General features: G+C 28.1%; 1 protein-coding gene across 3 annotated transcripts in view; it reads right to left on the minus strand.

The window, feature by feature from the left end:
- Positions 1 to 263: 263 nt before the first annotated feature.
- LOC112598191 (protein-tyrosine sulfotransferase) overlaps positions 264 to 26,137 on the minus strand; it is a 95,385-nt gene continuing 69,511 nt past the window's right edge. For all 3 annotated transcript variants that reach the window (XM_025344587.1, XM_025344586.1, XM_025344585.1), the window contains 5 exons: positions 8,155 to 8,301; positions 5,457 to 5,587; positions 4,527 to 4,830; positions 2,144 to 2,397; positions 264 to 609 (listed from right to left, as the gene is read on the minus strand). In XM_025344587.1, coding sequence (XP_025200372.1) covers positions 348 to 609; positions 2,144 to 2,397; positions 4,527 to 4,830; positions 5,457 to 5,587; positions 8,155 to 8,301 — 1,098 coding nt within the window. In that variant the 3' untranslated portion in view covers positions 264 to 347. The remainder of the gene's footprint in view (positions 610 to 2,143; positions 2,398 to 4,526; positions 4,831 to 5,456; positions 5,588 to 8,154; positions 8,302 to 26,137) is intronic.

The following is a 26,137-nucleotide window of genomic DNA, read 5'->3' on the forward strand; positions in this document are numbered from 1 at the left end:
AATAACGCACAAACATTATTAACTATGTACATATTTATAATACCCAACATCATCGTAATAATAAGTAGAACAAATACATACATACACATAAATATTATCATCGTATAGTAATATGTATAATTAATTAATAATACATATATTTATTTAATATTAACTATGTACACACGTTCGACAAACGTCTGTAATTAATAGAAAATTAAAATATTATTACATTAAAGTAGGTACCTATGTACATTGTACACAAAATTGAAACAATTAAAATAATAATAAGTGTTAAACACAATTTATACATATAAAAAAAAAAAAAAAATAAAATAAATTTTGCATAACATATTGTATTCCTTTGACTACCTCCTTCGCGTAGTAGTATGTTTCGTATCTCCGTTATCTCCGTTGGCACTCGTGTCATACTGACGCTCCGATCCTCCAGCATTGTCTTCCGGGATGCCGTACGTGGGTGGGTTTGCGGCCGGGTCATAGCCAAGCGTGTTTAGCATGGGCGCGATGTTTGCCATATCGTTAACCACGTCATCGGGTATTTGCCCGACCCATTTGGTCAATGCTTCTTGGTACAGCGGCCTGACCACTTGGTCGGACGAACGTTCCACCCTGCAACAAACACAAAAGTTAAAGCGACATTGCTTGCTGCGGGCTATATGAGTATATATATATTATAAATAGATTGTATACAACGGGGATGAAGTATACTTATTTGTAAATTGAACGCAATGCCAAACAGGAGACGCACATTTACAGCTAAGGGACTGGTTATTCGTTAAAACGCAAATCTCACAAATGTTTGAATCGTTCATGTTTGGTTATAAAAATATCACTCATTTATAGTATATTCGAATTAGATCGTGAATACGATATGAATTAATTTATTTCAAAATTGTATAATTATTTGTTAACCAAGTCATACAGCTAATATTTTAATAAAAATCATAGGTTAGCTTTTGAATCTTTGTATTTTAAATGTCTTCAAAAAATTGTTAGTGTGCCATTTCTCTACACTCTTTTGAAAACCTCTAAACACGCTATTGTAAAGTATAGATTTATGATGGCAATTATAATATGATAATAAAAATGTATATAAATATAATCAAATATATATTTGTAAAAGTGTATCGTGGTTCCTTTGTAGTCAATGCGCACTATAGACGGAAAAGAGGGACCCTCTAACCTTGATTGGCCAAAGAGAACCCCAAGTTTACCACAGCCACACACAAGAAAGGGACTACAAAGTCGAGTATATATTTTGTGAGCGTTATAAGACACCACGTGTCCGTACTTTTACTATCTTAACTAATAAAATTATTATAATTTGTCGCTATAAGCGCAGTTACCGCAGTAGAATTTAACGAATTTACGTGAAATTTAAAAATATATTTAAGCCAGCCAAGATTATATTGCACATACATACTGATTTTATGACTTGAATTATACACTTGAGACATATATGTATTATACATGTGTATTACATATAATTAAATATTGTATTTTAGAGGTCAAAATTTATTAGGAATAATTTAATTAGGAAGTTTCCTGAAAAAAATAAATTGAATCAAGTGGCCGAAAAAAAACGATAGATATAAAGCAAGTAAGTAGTTCAAAAGTCATATATAAAGAATACAATAATAAAATAAGACAATGAATTGAATGAATTGATGAGTGAAAAATAGCTAATAAAGATTAAGATCAAATTATATTTTTAAATAATATAAGAACTAAAGATTAAATAGTTTAGAAGTATGTAAGATACAAATGAATTAGAAATCAAATTTTTAGGTTACGTGATAGGTATACTACCTATCAGGTAAATCTTATAAATATATTTAAATTTTGGTTGGCTGTCTAATTAAAAATCAACTAAATATTGATTATCTACTCTACTTAAATAAATATTAAATGTTAATAAATAATTGTTAAATATTCATAAAAAAATGACTTCGTTCAGAATTTAAAACAAAATAGAGATACCTACAAACGGAAAGCTTAAACGCAAAGTTCTATTTAATAATTTATAACCATCATGAGGAAAATGAATACAGAATTGTTTTAAGTCGTTGGAAAATCGCCGAAAGATAAACTATCCAACATTATATTATACGCGGGCAGTGAAAAATGATCAGTATGGTCTTACATCGATAGGGCGATCCCTCCAGGCTTGTTGATCATTTCATTGTGGTGAAGCACCGTCTCGTTCCACGGGATATCCAGGAAGTTGAGTATCTCGGTTAATGTAGCCCGAGGCCTCAACACTAATTGTTCGTAGTATACCATCAGGCAGTACCCAGACCCGACTTTGTTGCAGTTTTTGTACATGACGCTAATAGCGTCATCCCATTTTTCCAGACACTGTCTATAGCTGTTCAAGTCGAAACCAGTGATTGTCACCTATATAACACGTAAAATGATTTAATAAATATAGCATATTAAGATGTAATAATATTATAATATTATACATTCTATCATAATAATAATAAGAGATGAAATAATAAGTCGTATAGATTTCAGGGAAAAAAAAATTATTTATAACTTTCAACACCGTAAATTTTTCAACTGTATAATACATAATGTATATAATTATATTACTTGTATACTTATGTTAAGATAATAAAATACGTTAGTTAATGCAATCACATCATATCGCTGTCATTTCGAAGGTTTTATTTTTATTGTCTCACGTATAGTAATATTTTATGACAGTTAAGGGTCTAGAAAGTCCAAAAGGTGATTATAGACAGAAAAAAAACACTTAGATCGTAAAACGAATACAGTCATCATCCCGTTCAGAATCTAAAAGAACAATTTTAGTTCAATTATAGCCTTAAAAGAGCTTATTCTAAATATGGTATTCATAATGTTTTTATTAAAGAAATTCTGCCTGTTTACAAATCGAATTATATACATCTGTCGGTTCAACTAAAACCATTTGGTGATCAAAATATTAATCAACCCATTTTAATTCAAAAATATGTGTCAGATTTGATGGAGAACTGATTCGTTTTGACATCAGTGACCTTGCTTCAGTGGCGTGTACATTGTAATATTTGTTAAAATACCTTTGTATGTCAAAAATAATGTCAGATTAAACCATAGGAAGTATAACATAATATACATAATTATACAAAACGTACATTTTAATTTAACTTAACCCAGTGAGCCACAACCAACTGGCGCGTAAATACTTTTTCAGACAAAACGAAAATGAACTAATACGAATTATGAAAGCGTTTTTGCGTAAATAAAATTAACGCGTCGTAAACGTATTAAATATTGTATGAGCCAGTCTCGTAAATAAACTTTTAAATTATTTGATTTATTCACAAAGTTTAATTATTAAAGTTTATCAAGTTTCGAAATTATTCTGGTACCTAATAAGGCCATTAACGTTCGTATTTCATTTTAAAGATCGTAGCGTTTATTCACATCCAGAAATGGTTTTTGTACATTAGATGTTTAGCAGCCAGTTCTTTGAATAAATATTTCTTTAAAAAAAAAAGTAGGAGTTGTGTGTGATATAATTTTTTTGCTTAGCACATCGTATTATTATTATTATACATTTATAGCGTTCAACGAACAACGATGATTTACTCTAATGATATTGTTTTTATATGCCTAAGAAAACTATTCATCCGATAAAAAAATGGCTCATATATTTTCTAAAATAATAAGTTTGTTACTCACGATGAAAATCGTAACTTGGAGAAGCATATAAGTTGATTGTAGTGAAAAGTAATACCTCGTTCACAGAATAAAATATAAAAAATGATATATAGCTTTTGATTTAATTCTGACACATGTAAATGTTTTAGTTAAATGTAGCATTGCTGTGGTTAAATATTACTGAGAATGAAAATTCATTCACAACTCAGCAGTTGGGATCAAATCGCTAAATAAAATATGAAGTAACGATATGCGTTCATCAATTTCCATTTTAAATAGAAAAAACTCAATGGTCTTGTGTCTATACATAATACATAATAATATATAATATATGATAATATAACGTTATGACAATTTACATAATATGGTATAATATTATACGGGTTATTGATGTATGATTTATTATTAGATTACGGATATCATGACTTTTATCGCTTTTATAAAATATGAACAGCATCAATATCGCTTACTTTAAAAGAAAATTGATAACATTTAATAATAAAATAAAAAAAATTTTAAAAAAAACTTATATTTTTGTAATTGGCCATTGCCTATTAATGATTTATCTATAGTGAATAGATAAGGAGATATAAAATATAAAATATAAAATATACAAATATACCTAATACATTCTACAAAGCATTATATAGTACTATACTGAACATTATTGTTTTTAGATATACATATTTTTTATGTACCTACCTATATAATTTATAAGCTTAAAAGATAAATAACGAAAACAGTCAAACATTTAATATCTACACATGCACAGAAAATTTGTATATATTTTATAAATATTCAAAAATGTTTAAGGATGAGAATAAATTAATGAATAACATATTACAATTTATACTTACTTTACGCGATATGATGGAATGGACGGTAGCTCGGCCGTCGCGCACCATGAATATATACTTGGCATTGGGAAACAATACCTTTAAATAGTCCATGGATTTTAGTGCTAGTGGATCCTTGTTACACAGTCGTGGTGCCGGTACCCCGTGCCGGGCGATTACTTCAAGAATAAATGAAGCAACCGCGGAGTTTATGACTTCTTCAGAAACGCCGGCTTCTTTCAGCCGAAGCGACTCTTTAGACGACTTGTACCAGTGATTGCGCATCTGTAGAATTCTAGGAACTACCCGAGTCTCTTGGCCACACCTGCAGCATATATTTAGAGTTAAAACGTGCTTCGTAATTCTTAATATTGAAATATTTTTATATTTAATGTACCTACAGACTAATGTGAATTAATTAATAACTTCTAATTTTAAAAATTATAATATAAAATATTAAATATTATTGTCTAATCGGTCATTATTTTGTGAATTCAATAAATATGTTTTGTACGTTTTTCGATAGAAATTTTACTCAATTATAAATGCTAGTTAAAAAAATAGCTTTCAATGTTACATAATAATAATGTTGTCATCATATCAAAAAGTATATAATACGGGTAACTCTTGATATTCGATTACTTGTAACCAAACGCATATACCAGTTTATTAGAAATTATGTTCCAGTATTGTATTAGAATTAACTTAAGTTAAAGTGTATCAATATCATTATGTAGCTCATTTGATTAACATATATCATATCAAAGTTCATAATTTTTTTAAATGACATACGTTATTTATTATTGTATATACGAGTACAATATTGTTATATATAAATATATGTTTACTCAAATTTTGAATTACACAACCAATGTAGATTAAACTAAGACATTTTTAATTACAAATTTGTGACAGAATCATATATATATATATTTCAACATTTATATTTACCGGACGTCCGGATGGGCGTCCAACATGGCTCTCATGAGCGTAGTGCCGGATCTAGGCACGCCGCCGATGAATATTAGCGGCATGTTTCGATCATAAGAGTAGATCTTCATGTTTTCGTCGGTAACAAATTTCTGAAATAAAAAAACAAAAATTGATGAGATTTCAACAAAATTTTAAAAAATATACATTGTTTTTAAAAATATTATGTTTTAATTTTAATTGGAACCATTTTTACAAAATTATTTTTCAATAAGACCAATTGGTCTATTACCATAGACTTTTAATTAACTCTACAAATGCCATCAATATTATTTTATTTTAATAATAATAATAACATTAGTAGATACAATTTAGCGTTGGCAATATGAATAGTTAATAACAACCTGAGGGGAGTTATTCGGGTGTGAGGATCTACTCGTTTATTGTATAAATCGGTGATAATAGAATATTAAGAAAACGACTTATAATAGTCTTACGAAATATTGCACAATTACACGAGAGTATACGAATTTTGTGAGCTTTACAATTTTTATAAAGAATTTTTTAATGTGATTTATTACAAACAAAACAAACTAAATGATTAATCGGCGTACGCTTCAAATGTTAACCGAACATGTAGTATATCCTTTTTGTATGCGTTTATATCGTATTTTTTTTTTAAATACACCACGATTTATTTTTCAATGAATAATATTTCCAAACAGCCGTTATTATTACAGGTATAATTATTGAATCGTTCCATCCAGTTTTCGTTAGTAGTAAATAAAATGATAAAAATACGAGTTCGTATAGAAAAAAATTTAATTTAAAAATATTTTTTTAACACAATCTGTAGCTGAATCTATGATACGTTTAACATTTTTTAATATTCACGATATACAAAGAGAACGTATACACAAATAGGTATGTATTATAATATATAGACATCGTAAAATATGTCGTGATGTAGTTTGACAGTTATCGACGAATCCGATTGTTTATAGTTTAGTTCGATTTACATGAAATTATCGTTAAATAAAAAATATACTATGATTTGCGTATAGATTTTTTTTTTTTATTATTTAATTAGATAGGTATATGCAACTTAACAAATTTATTTGCAGGTAGTATAGGGTTTATAAATATATATATTTATTACATTAAGATTATAGATTATTTCATTGCTCCTGCGGCTATAATAATATTTTATTATATTTAATTCGGACGAATTTAAATAAGTTAACACATATGGATTATAATATTAATGAACTTAACACGAAACAAAACGTTCTTCTTATCATGTTTTATCTTTATATATATAGCAATTTTTAAACCTGGCAGCCTGATTATGGCACACAATAAGTCAACTAGTATAGAATCTGTCATGTGATTATCGGTAATAATGTAACATAGTACATAAGTTAAAAGTAGATAACTGTATAAAAATGTATAATAACAAAGAGACATTTTAGTGATAAATAATAATATAATTATTATATAGAAAATATATTAATATGCATTAATATTGTTTTTTTTTTATTGTTTTAATATTGATTTGTTCTATGGCAAGATGGTCTCAAAGGCCTTAAAAAAAAAAAAAAAAAAAAAAAAAAAAAATATTATAAATAAATTTACAACAACGTATGTAAAAAAAAAAATCTATTGAATTGTATTATACATAATAACAAGTCTGAGATGTCATGATATTATCTTAACAGTACGTTTAAAAATGTAAAACTTACGCATGTAGTTAGTAAACGCGAGACCTTTCGAAATCTATGCATTGAAATCATTATAATTTATAATTAAGCGATACGATTATTTAATACTAATATAGGTACATTGTGTGATAATAATAATACAAAATACATTAATTGCTCTAATATAGATTTTAATAATAATAAATTTATGAACAGATGACAAAAAAATGTCAATAATACTTAATTGGAAATTACTGTAAATATAAATTGGGAAAAATATGTTTAACAAAAAATCAATAAATATTTTAAAACTGTTTTTAGTATGAATACAAGAAAAAACATTGTTTGATCGTTTAAATGTTCAATACGCTTTCGAGTCATAATATTATAAATCACATTACTGAGTACTTAATATGATCAATGGTGTATACTAAAAGATCCACGATAGGATCTAATATTTTAAGACTGTAAGACTAATAACATAATATATTATATATGAGACATACCCTAGCGGCTATGCGAGCTACTTAAAAACGGTGAAATTCTTTTCGAGACTCTGTAGATACGTAAATTAAATATGAGTAAATTAATAAATAAAGAAAATAATTAAAAAAAAAAAAAAACTGTCAGACTATTAGCACTTAATTTTTATTATTCCACTGTCGTTTACACTGTATAATGCGTACCTATCTATATCATAAAAAATTAAAATAATAATCGATTTTGTTCTTACTGGAAAAATAAATAGTAAAATATTATATCAATTAAAAATGACCTAGCTGTTGGCGATTTTTTTTTTTTTCAAAACGTTTCTAATTTCGTAAAACCATAATATATTAAGCTCCAATGGTTGGCGCGGTATACACCCCATTTCCACCTGCACACACACCGTATACTGGAACGACGCTATTACGAACAGGAATTATAAAATTCACATATTTATAGTTTGACGCATTTAACAATAATTTAAATTTTTTTAAATTATTTTTATTGTTTTATAATATCGTAGGTATACTCACGTCTTTCGGCATCATGAACATGGTTTGAGGTTCGGGTTCGGGACATGAGCGCAGCTTGTACGCCAGCAATAGCAACGTGCCGACGACCAGCCCGTACACCAACAATTTTCTTCGGCCCCGACTCATTCTGCCCACATGGTTTACCACCTGCAAAATAAAGTGGTGAGTACAATTAATTTGAGTAAAAACAAAACAGAAGAACGGACGCCGTAAAAAAACGATAATACAAAACAACGCGACATAATGCCACTGCCGTTACCATACAATATAATAGTACACTTTTTAACAAGTACTATTTATAAATAATATTACAATATAAGTATACCTTCTATTTCATGATTCACCGTTTTTGTTTAAATTCACGGACATGTCAAATAATTTGTTATTTATAAATTGTATTATGGACGGACGACAACGACTGGAACCGGACGATGACGATTAGCACGAAGGTTTTTTTCGTTTGATTTTTTTAACAAAATGTCACTACACAACGGTTATTGTCGGCGATCGCGTGTAGTGGAAAGGACGCATAATATTAAACAATACATAACAGTAACGTCCGCGGAAGTAACAATATTATGAGAGTGGTCTATAGATATTATGATAACCGATACACCACCGTGATTCCACCGAAAATAATTTCCTCCTCGCCGAGACGGTCATGACAAACACGGACCCGCGGACACTTGGAGGCTCGCTTCTGACCAACACTTGCGCGAAAAACGAATTTTCTGAACGAGAAGACTAGTGTCACGGCCGGCAACTACGATATAATAATACATTAATAGTACGGTTAACCGTATACTAACAGGTCAAACGATGACGTTTTGTTTTACACAGCTGTGTTAAAAATACAAATAGCCATTTTATCCCAAAACGCAAAAGTCTAGATAGAATAACGTGTATCACAATAAGTAATTGTATTAAGTGATAATTCATTAGTAAGCAAAATGGTCGATTGGAAAAAAGTATTTTACTATCTTATATAAAAATATATAATACATAATATCTTAATTTCAGTTTGTTTAAATAAATTATATACTATTGGCATTTATACACGTGAAATCATAATTATTTATTTTTATTATTTTTACTATACTTTTTATTTTTTTTATAAAAAAAACAAACAATGTCAATTAGAAATAAAAACGTTTACCTTTTGTCACTTGTATAATATTATAATATTTTACATTAATAGTTGTTAAGAAATTAGATAAATTTATTATAGTTTATAATACACGATAAGTACATTTTTTTTTTAATATGTCAATCGTTTGTCAAATTAGTGTAATATGTATATTATGCAATATTATGCACATTGTATAACTCTACATATTTTATTTTGATTAAGTTCTAAACGAATGACCAGACAACAGAATATACGGGTTTACTATGTATAAACATTGAGAAGTTTTTGTGCTCGTTATTTATATTTATTGTTTTGAGATAATTAAATCATTGTTGATATTATTGTTAACTATTCATTTTAATTAAGTAGAGATATAAAATTACATAGATTATCTGTGTTTTGTTTGATTTATATAAATGCCATTTGTTTATAGCAGAATTTAACTAAATTAATTATTTTCAATGAACGTTCTTATTATGCGTGTAATTGATGCAAAAGCGAGAGTGAAACGTTACTTAACCCTAACATTTTGAAACGCTTTGAAATAATTAGGTAAAATTTGAAGTTGTATTTTACAATACAATGGTAAAAAAAAAAAATTTACAACAGTAGGTACAATAATGTTAAAAAAAAAAATACTCAATATTATGTAAATAGAAAAATAAATTTTGCTTTGTGTTTTATTGTTAATATTAACTTTATTCTAGTAGATAATAAATTGTAATTTTGGTTTAAATTGCAAAATCATTAAAAACCTCACTCAGAAAACAATACAAAACATTTAATATAAACCGATTTAATTGGACGCATCACATACAAATAACATACATCCGATCATCAGATTATTAAGGTATATACTATATTAAGTATATCATATTTATAAGTCTAAGTATATTACCTATAATAATATAAATTGTGAGTTTTGACTATATCCAGTGTTTCAAATAATGAATTTTATATCTTCACAACGGACAAATGATATAATATACTGCTCTATTATGTACTGATACATTGATATTGTTCTTATCAATCAATCATAATTTAAATTTTGAGTTACTTGTAAATTCACGTGTATGACATTTTCTTAAGTTGTTATTGAACACGTTATTAATCAGTAATTATCGTTAATACATAGAATATATTATGATATATGTATCACAGTAAAAGTATAATTTATTTTTTTCAGAAAAAAATAAATTATTAAAGGTAGGTAAGACAAAAAATTAACAGACCAATGTATGTTACGTAGGTTGTCAAGGTATCGATTTTTTTAAAAACCACATTACTCACAACTGTAATTAAAAAAGAGAAACAAACAATTATCGGTATACTGTAATTGGATAACCTACAATTTATATAGAAAAATATATATGTCGTTTTGTATATTTAATTAAAGGTAGACAGTATACACGTAACTATAAGAAATTGAATCGGATATTTAAATTTAAAAAAAATATTGAAAATGCATGTATTTAAGATTGTATCTTATACAATTTTAAAACTATTTCAATCTATAATTAGTTGGATATATATCATGAACATATTAAACGTACTTAAAAACAGATATGACATGATTTTCCATTCGTATTGTTCATAAATAATATTCATATTCATAATAATATGTACAAATTATATCGGAATAATGATAACTGTTGTAATTTATGTGATATCGTAAATTGTATTATAATTATTATGATTGTGGACTCGGGGATATGGAAATTTCTATCCTCCACCGGCGGTACGATACTAATTGCGTTCCTGTATAAACGTCTAATAGTAAGTTGTGCTAATTTGTATCGGTGTTAACCGGTGCTTTTATCACACTTCAATAGGCGAATCGCGATGCGTGAAGAGTTTGCCGGGTGTTACGACCATCGATATAATAATAAATAATAATATACATAGCAATATAATATGTCATCGTCGATTGTCATATAAATTATTATTTTTCGTTCTTTCAAGACGTGTAATAATAATGCAACGCAGGACCGAAACCGATCGATGTGACCTTTTAACAACAAATAAATAAAGCGCACACGCGTCTTAGACTTGGACGGAGATTTATCGTAACGCAGCAAAGTATGATAAATTGCACGTCATTATAATATATGCAATATATACGCATACGCGCAAAAATACTTGTGCGAGATTTCGGTTGCTTCTCGTCTCCACAGTTAGGCGTCCGGCTTCAATGTAATGTAACTGTAACATTACAGACCAGCTGACCTAACCACGGAATAGAACATGAAACGTTTTATCGACGAATATTATTGCATTAATTTTTAGTCGGTCATATTTATTTATTTATTATTGTAATTTTTTTTTTAAATTATATATTATTTTGTACCCCTATAATATAATATTATCATATACGTATTGTGGTAATTGTCGAGGAGAGAAACATTCAATTATTGAAATTAAATAGGATACACCAAGAAGAGAAAAAAGAAATCAATAACACGTATTTAATGGGAAAACATAAATTTCAAAAACGGGCTTCGCGATTATATAGGTACCCATATAATAAAACTCGTATAAAAATCATAATTGTCCGTGGAGTGAAAAACCTATAAAAAATAATTTATTAACTAAGAAATAATATTATGTTGTGCGTGTACGCGCGCGTCGCACTCGTATACCAATCCGATTAATTGATTGCGATTCAATTTAAATTTTAGTGCGTACAATTATACAGGTAGGTATATTCTATGATCGAAAGATTGATAAAGTATGGACACAATAAATAAACGTTTTAAAAAAATAATAATAATATCATAATATCAGAAATAACATGCACACATATAGGCTGCGTGAATTCAATGTCCTAAAATTAATCATTTTTTTTTTTTTGCAGAATCGTTGCTATAATAAATATTATACCCTAAAAATTACAAATATTTAAAACTTGATTTATAAAATTGTTAAACCGTATTTCTTAAAAATAATTTTTTCCAAAAAAAGATAAATCTAAGGTTGGCGCGATCAAATTCAACTAGTCCCACTCATTAGGACACTCTTACGTGATATCTGTATTAATAACAATATTTTTAATTCGTAAAAACTCATTTCTAGATTCAGATTTAAAATACCCAAAACATTTGGAAAGAGTTAAAAGTTTTATTTTTAAATTTTTAAGTTTCGATATTTATAGTTTAGTATAGTCTAATTGATAAAATATCAATATACAAACATATTATACATTTACTACTAGAGAATTGAAAAAAAAATGATTTAAACATTGCATATTGGTATATAGTATATACGAATAAAAACGTACTGTCAGAACAGGTATAGACAAGTCAAATTATAGTTGTCAACTAGAACATAAAAAAGAAAAAAACGATATTTGTTTTATCAATGATTTCAAGTAATTTGAAAGGTTCAAATCACACGCTAAAAGTTGATTATGTACTAAAAAAAAAACACACACACGCTTAGAACATTTCTGGGCCCGGTAAAAATGTTTGACCCGAAATTCAAGTTAACAATATTCTCATTTCATATATATATATATATTATATACGTACGCTTCAGAGTTAGTGAAACGAAAACGCAAAGAGAGAAAAAATTCTCTCGTAAGACGAAGATACGAGGGGCTTTCGATCGAAACCTTACTGTTTATTTATTTATTTTTTATATTTTTATCGCTCAAAACCCTAGAACTGATGTGTGTACACACTTTTTATCCGACATCATAAATAATATGTCCGGAATACGCCTCCACGAAACATTCAGCGGTGGTGCACTTGAAATTTTAACGAAAGAATGAACGGAACGCAATAAAAAAATCGACACCAAGCTTTAATATTGTCGTCATAAAATTTTAGAATAAAATGATCAATTAATTAATCAAAAACTAAGTACTGTTTTTTTTTTTAAGCATACCTAAACTCAGTTATAGATTAATCGCATGTATAATACGTATAATGTATACATAGTAAGGTTGGGTTAGATTAAGTGATAGGTAATATAATATACGAGTATTTCCCTATATTTAAGTAATGCGAAATAATCGTTTGATTTTAGTTTTAAGTTTAGTTTATGTTTTAAAATTTGCAACAATTTAATACATTTTGATGTGTTCATAAACTATATGATATAGTGTATTTAAATGATTTGAATATTAAAGCTGAACAATATAACATATTATAAATAAAGTTTAATTTTTTTAGAAGAATTTCAAGTAACTACTTCAACTGAACTATGCGTATTACAAAATACAAAAATTAAAGAAAAATAAAAAAAAAAGATAAAAACATTTGTATTTTTTGTGATAAGTTTGTTATTAAGAATGGGATAGAAAAAAACGATAGAAGCCCATTAAAAACTCGTTAAAAACCCGTTAAAAATTATGAGAAAGCTTATTATTCACAACTTTGGACTAAATATTGTTATAAGTTTATTATTTTGGGATTTTAATTTTTAATACAAGAAATTTTGAAAATTACCACTTTGATAAATATATTAATATTAATATTTATATGTGGAAAACAATAGAAACATTGAATACATGAAAAACAAGCAGTTTAGTTTATACAAATAATAACTATGTTATTTTCCGAAATCTAAAGCTCCAAACAAAATTCATCGGTGCGTATATTTTTTTAGTTCCTGCAGGAATAAACATTGACTACAGTTGTGTAAATATTGAAAAAAAAAATAAGAAAATAAATCATATTATTAGATTGTTAGCGTCGTTCAAATTTATCTAAAATTATATCAGGTTTTGCTACGAGCTTTTAAAATTGTTTATTACTATCTTAAAGTGTAAATATAAAAAAAAAAGTATATACATCGTAATGCCATCGGAAAATACTACAAAACTAATACAAATAAATTTTAATACATATTATTTAATATAATGTACTATAATTATCATGAAATAATAAATATTCTTGCTGAAATTTCTCACTCACAAGAGGTTTACCACTTTGTATAATATATTATTATACTGAACTTTAAGTTTATTAGCTTGGATGTGGAAAAATCGGACGTTTACTGATTTTTGGTATTTGTAAAAACTAAATATATATATATAAATGAACTACGTGATTATCTAGTTACACAGATCACCGTGATATATTTAATCCTAGGTATAAGATCCTCATTACGGCTGGCCCCGTAAAAACGTATTTAGAAATTGTTGTAGGTGGGATGCAAGTGATACGAAGAAGTTGATGGTGTGACAAACCGACCAACCGACAATCGTTTATAGGTATACACTATACATAGTTGTGGACGTAATTTATAAAATGTCACATTTCTCTAATGGACCACCACCACTGCTGTCGCCTATACAATAAATTATTATCAGACTGATTTCGTGGTGCGTGGAAAGTGGTGTATAATATATATATATAAGAATTGCACGTTTTCACTACGGTGTTTGCCAATTTCTAAGTTCGATACATATATACATATAAACAAGAAAATATAATAATCGGCTGAGTTTTATTTACCATTTCTCATCGGTGTCGTAAACAATAACGTGATTTATACAATTTATACTTTTGCACCAGTACTTAAATATATTTATTATTTATATTATACACGGAATGGGAGGAGTTATTTATATATATATATATATATATATATCATTTCCGCGCGATTTGTCCCGTTAAAATTAATATTGCTCACACAACCATCGCACGCGAACGATTTTATGACCACCGAATATCGTAAATTGGTCGCTGCTGTAACGGTTTAGAATGCAGTTAATCGCCTACGCAACTATTGGCGTATTTTCGATAGGTAAAAAAAATTATTAGACCACGAACACGTGTTTATGTTAATCTATGTATGTACATTATGTAGGTACAATATTATTTAATATATAACATGCATATTGCATGTTTAATAGTATAATATAAGAGTTGGCATTTTAGATAGATGTTAACCAATGTGTTTAAAATGTTTAAATAGATAGTTAGATAGTAGATACCATGAGCATATACCGGAGTTCAGAGAATAAGAATACATAAGATATCATATAATTATTATATTTGTATACATATGTGATACGCTTTAAAAGAAAACGTCCCTTCGCCATATATTACAATAATAAAGACATACATAATACACACACACACACATATATATATATATATATATAGTTGACATATGCATTTTGATTATAACAAAAATAAAAGTTGACATTTTGGGAAATAACGTTTTAAAAGGTCGTAGTTACTTGCGGACAAAGAGAATGCGCTGCGAACGAAAGTCTCTGGTATCCAAATAAGATAAAAGATAATCGCCCGAAAGGATCAAAAACGTTAACAGTTCAAGAACGTTTTATACTGGTTTGGCCGCCACTTATATTATTACTTAGACAGTACAATGTCAACTATACTATGACTGCTGCCATCACCAGTCTGGGAAACGCCATTACCCATTACTGTTTTATATACTAGTAGGCTTCGTTTAATATCAATGTCAACGCCGAAGCAACCGCGATCTCAAGAGGTTGTCTTATTATTGTTATAATATTATCGCAGTCCTAGAATTAACATTAAGCTGAGAGATCAGTCCGAGCGACCAGCAAACAGACGATTTTTACATATATTATATTTATAATTATCTACGAGTCGAATCATTATCTGGAGCTCGGTCAGATTTGTAAATGCGAGTACGTAATACATTTTTATACAATATCTGCAATCTCACAAATAGCATTTTATCCCACGGAATATATCATCATTATAATTCCATTTATTTGTCGTTAAACAATATAATATAAAACAAGTATTTTATTCTTGAGACGAGTATAATTGACACGATTATCACGATTAAAACCAATTATTGTGTTCGAAACAGAAGTCGGATACATAATTTATGATACACACACAAACGTAGGAATAGTATGCGTAATGATTATCTGTTTATCCTTGTAATTTGTATCTTAAAAATGTTTTTATAATAATTTTATGATCGACCAGTATGCAAGTCATATTTATATAGTTAGAGGATAGAGCATATAAGATATATAAGATGTAAAGACTGTATATAACTTATGAACGTGTATGTATTATATAGAATCCAAGTTAATTTAATTTATAACTGGACTGAAAAAGTAATTTTGTTGTTCTCATAAACAATTTCATAAATAATATATTTTTAATACATCAAGATTTGAGCTTTCAATTACTTATAAAAACATTAAACAGTACTAGTAGATAAACAATAAGAACAAAGTTTGTTTGCCTAACAGGAATATAGCTATATATAATATATAAAAAAAAGTATACCTGTATAAAAAATAAACTTTATTAATTTTTTTATAATAACTGATATTTCCTATATTTATGATATATATGGGTGAATGTACGTATATTTCAAAATAAAAATATTTCAGTATTTATGTTGGTGTCAATATTGTTTCATGTGCAATAGTTTAATTACATATTATATACAAACAAATTTTGAAGTATGTCAAAAACATGTTTCTGCGATTCGATAAAAAAAAAAAAAAACAGTGTTTACCCAGTACTTTTATTAATATATTAGAAAGCGAACAATAATAATATATAACGGTATTGATCTAACTCATGAGTCACAAAACCGTCAAGGAGACCGTTAATTTGACCGTTGTAATTTCACAGTTAGAAAGGAAATGTCCTCAAAAACTAAGATATAATAAATATATATGTATTTATAATATGAGAACACTGGGAGCTTCACCGGGGAGGCTATGTACAAAAGAGCTTTCCGTTTTTTCAATTTATTTTACTTTGTTGTGTTTGAATCTTTTTTTCTGTCAAGGGAAAAGTTTTAAGATGATTATATATAGTTTGTTTTCCGTTTCACCGGTTTTACACGAATTCGCTAAAAAGGATTTATCCACCAAAATTGCCTTTTCCTCGAAAACGACTAGATCAAGTTAAAAATAGACTTCATTTCCTACGTTATTATAATGGCTTGAACTAGCCGTAGGCGTATAAAACTTGCCCTGTACTTGAATTTAACGTGTAAGGGTCAAAGTTATTTATGGAATGTAATATACAACTAGCCACCCAATACGTATTTTGCTTTTCAAGGATTTATCTTTGACTTTTAAATTTAAATACATGTATAGGATTTAGTTTTTTATTTATTTATTTTTAAATAATAAAATATTGTATAAAATCAATAAATTTCTTACATTTTAACGTAATTTCCATATTGTTATATATACACGAAATTAGACGTGCAAGTTTATCAAATATAAAATAAAAACAAACATCGTCAGTTTAAAGCAAACAGAAAAATATATAGGCAATAATAATAATAATGTCGTTTTAAGCTTTTTTGTGTTTAATCTAATTATTACATCGTTACGTCTGTTGAATAATATGTAATCGCCGTGCGATCGTATGATAACATTATTATTTCTACCATAGGTTCGTTATGATAATAAGCGAAATGAAATAAACAATAAATGTTCGATAGACGTTACTATTCGTGGTTGTAATTTATCCATGGGATGACTGGCACATCGAGCGGTACTATGCATATATGATTGCCGCATTAGTAATTTTTAAGAGCACTCGAAATAATTATTAAATAAATGTGGTATTTCATAAAAAAAAAAAACCGTTCAGGAACAAGCTGGCAGTATATACATTTATACGCTTTACCTATGTTTTACGATAGACGGCGTGTATATCGTCTCGCAACACAATATTATAGCAATAATACTACTACTACTAATAATAACATCATCATGTACACGTATTAATAAATGGTTTATATGCCGAATGTGTGTGTGTATGTGTGCATCTGTAATTCTCTTAAGGATAATATAACAATTAATAACTATATTACTGTTTGTTTTCGTATAAACGAGTAGGTAGTGTTTAAATCATTCGGTGCCTATTATTATTACTATTGAACACAAGCTACGGCCTACAGATAGCTATCTTCGGTGTGAGTGGTAATTTATTTAATATAACATTGTATCATATTTTATTGCATTGAGCTCGGGTCACTTGCTCATGATTTGCATGTCGAGTTATTTATATTTTTTTGGTATTTCAGTTTCGTAACCGATCAAAACGATGAACAACTCTATATATACAACTGAAAAGTCTAGACCCTATCGACTTCTGCGACAAAACGTACTATCTTTCTTTTTTGTATCACACATTATATATGTTACATAAGTGTTTTGAGCGAGTAAAAAGCCATGCGCCATTGTTCCAGACGCGCTCATATACATATGTTATTACGACGTGTACCTACAATAATAAATAGATATGATAAAATATGTACGCGAAAATAAAAAATGCATAACATGTTACTATACATTATTATTGAACCACGAATTCTGGAACACTGCACAACAATAATATTAAAACACTAGCTCGTGATTTGTACTGCAGGGTGTTGGATAAAATGACTAGACGTGTCTTGTATTTACGACAGGATGATATTCGAACGATCTCTAGAATGCGGACATTTTCTCGAAACTACGCTTCTTTTCTACTACCGATCCTGTATACTTATAACACACTTCCGAATTTATACGCATATGTAAGTACGTATACAATACGATGCGGCGTGGCGTATTATTTTAATTTCGAGAATAAGATAAACGTCTTAAAAAATAGTTGGCACGTGTACTTATTGTAATTTTATGTTCCGATTGCATTAAAAAAATATTAACCACACAAGTCAGTTTTGAAATTATATATATATATATATATATATATATAACATGCATATGCGATGGTCATATCAATTATTTATTAACATACTGTCAAAATATTTTGTACGCATAACACACATAATATTATGTATAATAAATAAATAGATACGTGCATAACTTAACCACATACTGAAGTATTGAAGTCAGGTGAAGTTATTTCACAATGCCGTGTGTAATGACAATGAGACCCACGTAAAAAACTGCACCATAATATATATTGTAATATTGTGTTGATGATGTATCAGATAAGTTCTTTGCAAGATTATTTGATGATCGATATTAATGACTATTTATTTTTATAAATATTAAGTTAAATTAAATTTATATACTTTAGAAAAAAACATTCAAATTTATATATCTATTAAACTCAAAATGTAATTTTAATCACACAAGCATATAGTATACTATACAACGAAAATGAAATGTATTAATCGAACGCATGGGAAAATCTTCACATATACAATGAAATAGAAATGATTTGTTAAATAAACGGGTCGTGTCTTAAATATTTGTAGATTTTTGATTAATATAAATATTAAATTATAATGATAACAACTATAGTCAGGTTTACAAAACTAGGGCTATAACAAAGATGATTATCACCATTGTAAAAGTAGGTACCTCTATATATATATATAGTAGTTACTATAGCTAGTAGTAACAGACAAATGATTTACGTATTTTTAACGTTATCATTACACGTTTCAATACGCCTTTATTAATATAGGTATACCTATAATCTGCACTCCTATTGTTTAATGTTGTATCGTATAATAGTAAATAGACATTAAAATAATTATAAATTATTTGAAAATAATAATTTAAACACGTCTAGAATACAAATGCAGTTTTATGTCATAAATTATCCGATTTTAATTTATACGTTTACATAAATAATTCATAGTTTCTAAAAATATATACACCCGTAAATATAAAAATTAATCCTTAGTTTTAATTCACGAATAATAGACTAAACGATAAATATATATTGCGAGCTTAAGTGTGACGATTAAGGTGATGTATTTTGGCAACATAGTCTTACACATTTACATAAATTATCATGTAACGACATACAGAGTGTATCAAAGTTATACAGTAGATAATACAATATTTATGACCTAGAAATAAAATAGTTTATTATTATACATTACTAAACGTTTAGGTATACAATATGCATAGAATAAAAGTTTGTTAAATGTTTTAAGAAGTATAGATTTAATATTTAAATATTCAAAATTTTTGTATTAATAACAATAAATAACAACAACGGTGAAAATAAATTGAATTTTAAAGATGGCTAATTTTTGCGAATTCAGAGTTGATCGATGTACATAACACATCCATACCAGACGCAAGCGTTTAGATATAAACCGTTGAACTGAAACCGTTTATGTAAGTATACATTTAAATAATACATGCTTGAATCGCGTGGTATAGCGACAATATATTGCATCTTCAAGAACAATGGCATAGAAAGATTTAGTCATCCATCACACCTAATTACGGTCATGTCGGTGAAAGCGTAGACAGTTTCGGGACCCATAATACTCAAATGTATATATATATATATATATATACAATAAACATATAAAACGACAATTGAAGTCACTGAAGCAAATAAATAATATCATAGACTAAATGCCAGTAGAAAAATCTATAATTCAAAACACCAAAATATGAGCGTATTTTGTTGGACATATTTTGATATACAAAAACAAACTAAAAATATATTGTAAAATATTTTGATGTGTAACAAAAAAAAATAATAAATATAATTAATACCACCTTATATTATATAATGTGTATATTACATTTTGTTATGATTTGTATTAAATTATTTACTTAAACTATCGGTTAAAATAGAAGTAATTAAATACTAGTTGTTTCTTTCTATTATATTTTGTTAAAATATATAAAAGCAATTTTTTTTATCAGATCATATTATGTCCCATGTGTAATTTTAATTAACATGTCAAAATCTTAAACAGAAATGTTTTATTTCGATTTAATCACACTTAATTGTGTGTCATGTAATGAACGCTAAAATGTATTCTTTAAAATTTAAATTCATAGTGAATAAAAAATATTTCTGTCTCTTTTTATTCATAAAATACCTATGTAAATTTAATGAATTTAATATGGTAATTAACTGGGCTGCACTTAAATTACTATATTTTCGTTGCGATGCCGATATTACCCGTGTAATTAAATATATGATACATAATCTATAACATTTGTTAATGGGTTTAACTAAGAAAGTCGATTTAAATGAATATTAATAAAAAAAAAATTTATATATGTATATATTATGTATTATACTACATATCTCATATGTAATAGTATTACAGGGAAATATATTAATTATAAACTTGGTCAAGTAAAATAAAAACATTGTATCTATTTATTTTGCTATATTTATAGAACATAACCAAACGACAAACTTATCACAAAAACGGAGATGGCCTTTTTCAAATATCTATTCTTGTTTATATTATGACATTATTACAAACATTTTGTATGGTGCATTTATATTATATTGTGCTGTGAATTTAAAAAAAATAAAACACATCTTATAAAAACCGAATACTGTAATAATTTATATACAGTATCACACAAATATGCGATGGTGACGAAAGTTAAATAAGGTTCAGTCAAAAACATGACGTCGCGTATTCTTATATTTTTGAGATAGTTAATATAAAAAAATATATATTTATATATATACATTAAAATACTATATTTTAGTGTTGCGAAAAAATAATTATTATTTGTGAACAGCAGTTTTACTATAAAATATTTGAATGGTTGAATAATTTGGAAAACGGACATCCATTTATAATATGCGTAGGTAAACATTTAAAAATCTAGATGGTTCATATAATTTACATTTTTGGATACCTACCAAATTTCATCTATAGGTCTCCAGAAATTACTAATACTAATAAAACTAATAGTGATCACATATCCTGTAAACATACCTAAAACGAGAAATACTATCGACGCGCGGCAGAGGCATTGTTTTGAATGTTCGAAGTATATACATTATAATAATATTATTATACACGAGTAGCGCTAAGCCACCCTTCTTATACAATATCCCGCGAGAACGATAAATCAAATTATATGCCATTATTACAATATAATAACTACCAGATTGTAGAAATTTTAGCCATTTACGCTCCCCTTAGTCAACAAAATATATAGCACACACATACGTCGTATCATAATAGTAATATATATCCTTTGTATTCTTCAATATTAATAATATATATTTTATAATATAATACTATCTGCCTCATGCACTTTGTTGCCCATATTAAATGCATCCGCGTTTAATTTGGTTGCTTAATACTAAAATTTAGCGTGAAGCATTTGAATAAATAACATTTTTGAAATCAACTTCACATAATAGTTACCCCGTCTGATGTTGCCCATGCAAATTTTTTTGATCATTCAAAAGCAAAATTTAAAAAAAAAAATTCTTTTTGGCTCGGATGTCAGGCTAAGTATATTTTTTTAAATACACTAGTACAAAAGAATTCTATATGTATATAAAGATTCTTATAGAAAAATCATTCTCTTTTTTCATACCGCGGACGAGAGCTGGTTTTACCTATGCAGTTACGACAACGACGTGATGACACACGTGGCGCGTGTGAGTCACGGCCTGCGGTGGTAGGTGCAGAGCATCGTTATTATTAATTAGACTGTATAGAAATCCACGCATACAGAGTGATCGTTTGTCTATTGGCTGGTGACCGTATTATATTTTTTTAGTTATCCGGGGTAAATCTCGTTGGCTGAATTTTTAATTTTTTCTTTAGGTAGTCGAGTCTTTAGGGTTTCAAAATAATTTTAGCAATCCATTTAAATTATTTGATTTAATACTAGCCGTAACTGTACTTGAAATTTTAAGACATCGAATGGTCTATAAAGTGGAAAAAAAAAAAAAAAAACAACAATCACGCCGTATATGCACAATATAAATTAGATATTATATGCATAACGACCGTAGGTCTCGGGCCACGCGTGCGTTTTCGGTAATTTGTATTCGCCACACACGGCGGGATTAAATCTGACACTACACGGGCACAATTATAAAACCCGACTACAAAGCAACAGCAGGAGCAGCAGCCATAATGTTATTATAGGTAGCAGCGCAACAGCAGTAGGTAGTCGGTCGTCGAACGACCGCGACGTCCAACCGAACGAAATAAATTGCCCGGGTTATGCGCGGTGTTCACGCCTGCAGGAGAGCGTTATTACACTTGAGCCTAATACTCGTAAAATTGCGTTCCCGAATGCGGCACTATACATTATACTGTACACTCTGTGGCTGCGACACGTGAACGTAGAGTTACGCGGTTTGAAGAATAATCTTCAAAGGTCCGAGTTCCGACTGGATATCGTTGAGTACACTATATACTCAATATTACATCGAGATATTAAACGATACACCAACTGTGGTATTAATAGGCACCGCCATACGCTTCAAAAGTTTGACAAACGCATCATCCGTTGTAGGTATCTTCACCAAAATGTAACCCTGTAGCGCGTTATGTCGACGACGGAATAACGTAGGTAATATTTTGCATTTCCCAAATTCTTTACGCGTCCACCACGAGTAGGAACTTTACTTGGGTGGCTTGGCACCGTTTGTCCGCATATACTCGTACGGCGTTCCAGATAATAATATAATAATAAATCGAGTCTCTAAATGGTATTTTCAATTGCAGATTTTAATTAAACAAACATGCACACGCACATACTTTATGGGTGTATAATGTATATATATATATATAAAATATATCACTAGGTAGGGTTTAATTAATCTGACGGATGCGGCGGTGGTAATATATATGTGTGTTTGTGTGTGTGTAGTGAACCTGAAAGATTTTTTTACGTATCTGTTTCAATGTTTTGCGTATTATTCATTGGAATTCGCGGTCATTTTGTGCGGTGCGCATTTTCCAGTTGTCCGTCTGTTTCAGGAATCTTATTAAGCGTTTTACACGCCATACATATATTGCATGTACAATGAAATATATTATTATAATGAAAATAGATTTGTCATCTTGGCCTAATTATTTTCGACTGAAAGAAAAGCAGAGGTTTTTTTTTTTTGCTGTTTTAAATCGACACGGGTTATCAGAAGCTAACTGTGCGTAGTACCTATACATAATATGAAACGTCAATAAGAGTTTTTATGGTACTGACTAAAGACTGCGTGGATAATCGTTAAAGAAAAACTAGTTAAGTATTACATGATTATAACTTATAAATACGTACAATAATAATTATTACAGCACAAATACTAATTAGTAATTATTGTACTAAATACTATACGTATTTCTTTTGTGTGTAATATTCATATACTGCATAGTTATATGCTTTTACAGAAAAAAAATTATGTAAGTAATATTATAGTTTAAGACAACAAAATGAATTTTTAAAATAGAACACGCATGTGATTATTGTAATAGCAAACGCTTAAAATTATTTTTAAAAGTATTAACGTTTTTGGAAATGTATTTTTTTTTCAAAATCACAAACATTAATACTTTCAATAGAATAAATAATATTTTTTCTTTGAAATAATCATTCTGTATATATTATGTAATATATAGCCTTCAGTCACCGATACACTAAATTAGTACACTTTGATTCTCAACAAATATTGTAGGTTAAATGAAAACGACGTAACTAATTATTTCTTTTACGTTCTTAACGTAATTTGTAGTATAAACAATACAAAAAAATAATTTTATATAGTATTTATGTATATTTGTGCACTACACAAAAGTTTGTAAGTATAACGCACTCGAATAAATTCGAAAAAATGAGATGTGAATACGAGGAAATCTATTACGAACAATAACACCCAAATCTATATATTTATAACAGATAAAACATCGAAAAAGAGAGAAAAAAAAGTTCAACGGCATTGAAATGCGTGTCAAATGTCACAATACGCAAACCGTTGTCGTTAGAAAACAAATTTTTTTTTTAACATAACGAGAACTTTAAGATAGTGCAATTAAAAATGTAATTAGTACAATATACTAACTACGATGTATGTATATCTATTACATATAAAATTAACTTCTGCACGCGTACGCATTAACTAGTTTATAATATTATTACACATGTAACAATATGATACACCTATACTCTATGTTAAAAAACGACGACCGGCCGGAGCGATTTTGCTTAAGATTTTTGAACTACACGCCTTAAATACATCAGCCTGTTATTATAAACCGCTATACAGTTTGATTATAGGCATTTCGATTATTGTATCTAGTCAGAGTATGAGTCCTATATTGGCCACGGATGTAAATACATAATAGTGACGTACAAACACGATATTAGCAAAGTGATTTGAATAGCGATTTTATTTTTGGCACAATTGGTCATCGCCAGCGGCGAATCGGTATTTGTATCACACGTACAACGCATTGTACTCAAGGCATACCTATACCAAGCATCAAAGGAATGGTTGCTTGCAGATGTGTACAATGTACGTTTATATATTATAATAAAACTTAAATTATTCTGATTTTTTATTTCGATTTATCCGTCTTATTCTGTTACGAATACTATACGTGATATTAAATAAGGCTATAGGTACTTATTATATTTTGATACAGTTCAAACGCAAATATGGACTAAACTCGTTCGAATATTTTCATCATACCTTGTATTAGGATTTAGGAATATAAATAATTATTATTCTTCGACATACAAAGAGCTGATGAATTTTAATTACACTTAATATAAATAAAAAAAAAATATATATAGGTTGGAATCTCAAATAAAAATAACGTAGGTAGTAATAATAATAATAATAATAATAATAATCATCTTTCATGTCAGGAATCTGGAAGTTTGAACATTATTTTCAACATATTAAATGTATTAATATCCTTTTAGATTTCTTTTGTATCTAATAGTGTAAGTAAATTAATACGAATTTACTTAGTTTTAGAAATCAATAACATTCAGTCAAAGTCAATAGTTTTGTTTTAGTTGTAGATATATTATTATGACCCATATTCTTTATTCCCGAAGGCTAAAACACAAACCACAATATTATGTTACAACAACAATCGATTATAAAAAAATTGCTTAACATTGTATTCTGTACATGAGTTTGGATAAAAGAAATT

The sequence above is a fragment of the Melanaphis sacchari genome, unplaced genomic scaffold, assembly GCF_002803265.2.
Source record: "Melanaphis sacchari strain LSU unplaced genomic scaffold, SCAv2.0 Contig45_pilon_pilon, whole genome shotgun sequence".
Classification (NCBI taxonomy): Eukaryota; Metazoa; Arthropoda; class Insecta; order Hemiptera; family Aphididae; genus Melanaphis; species Melanaphis sacchari.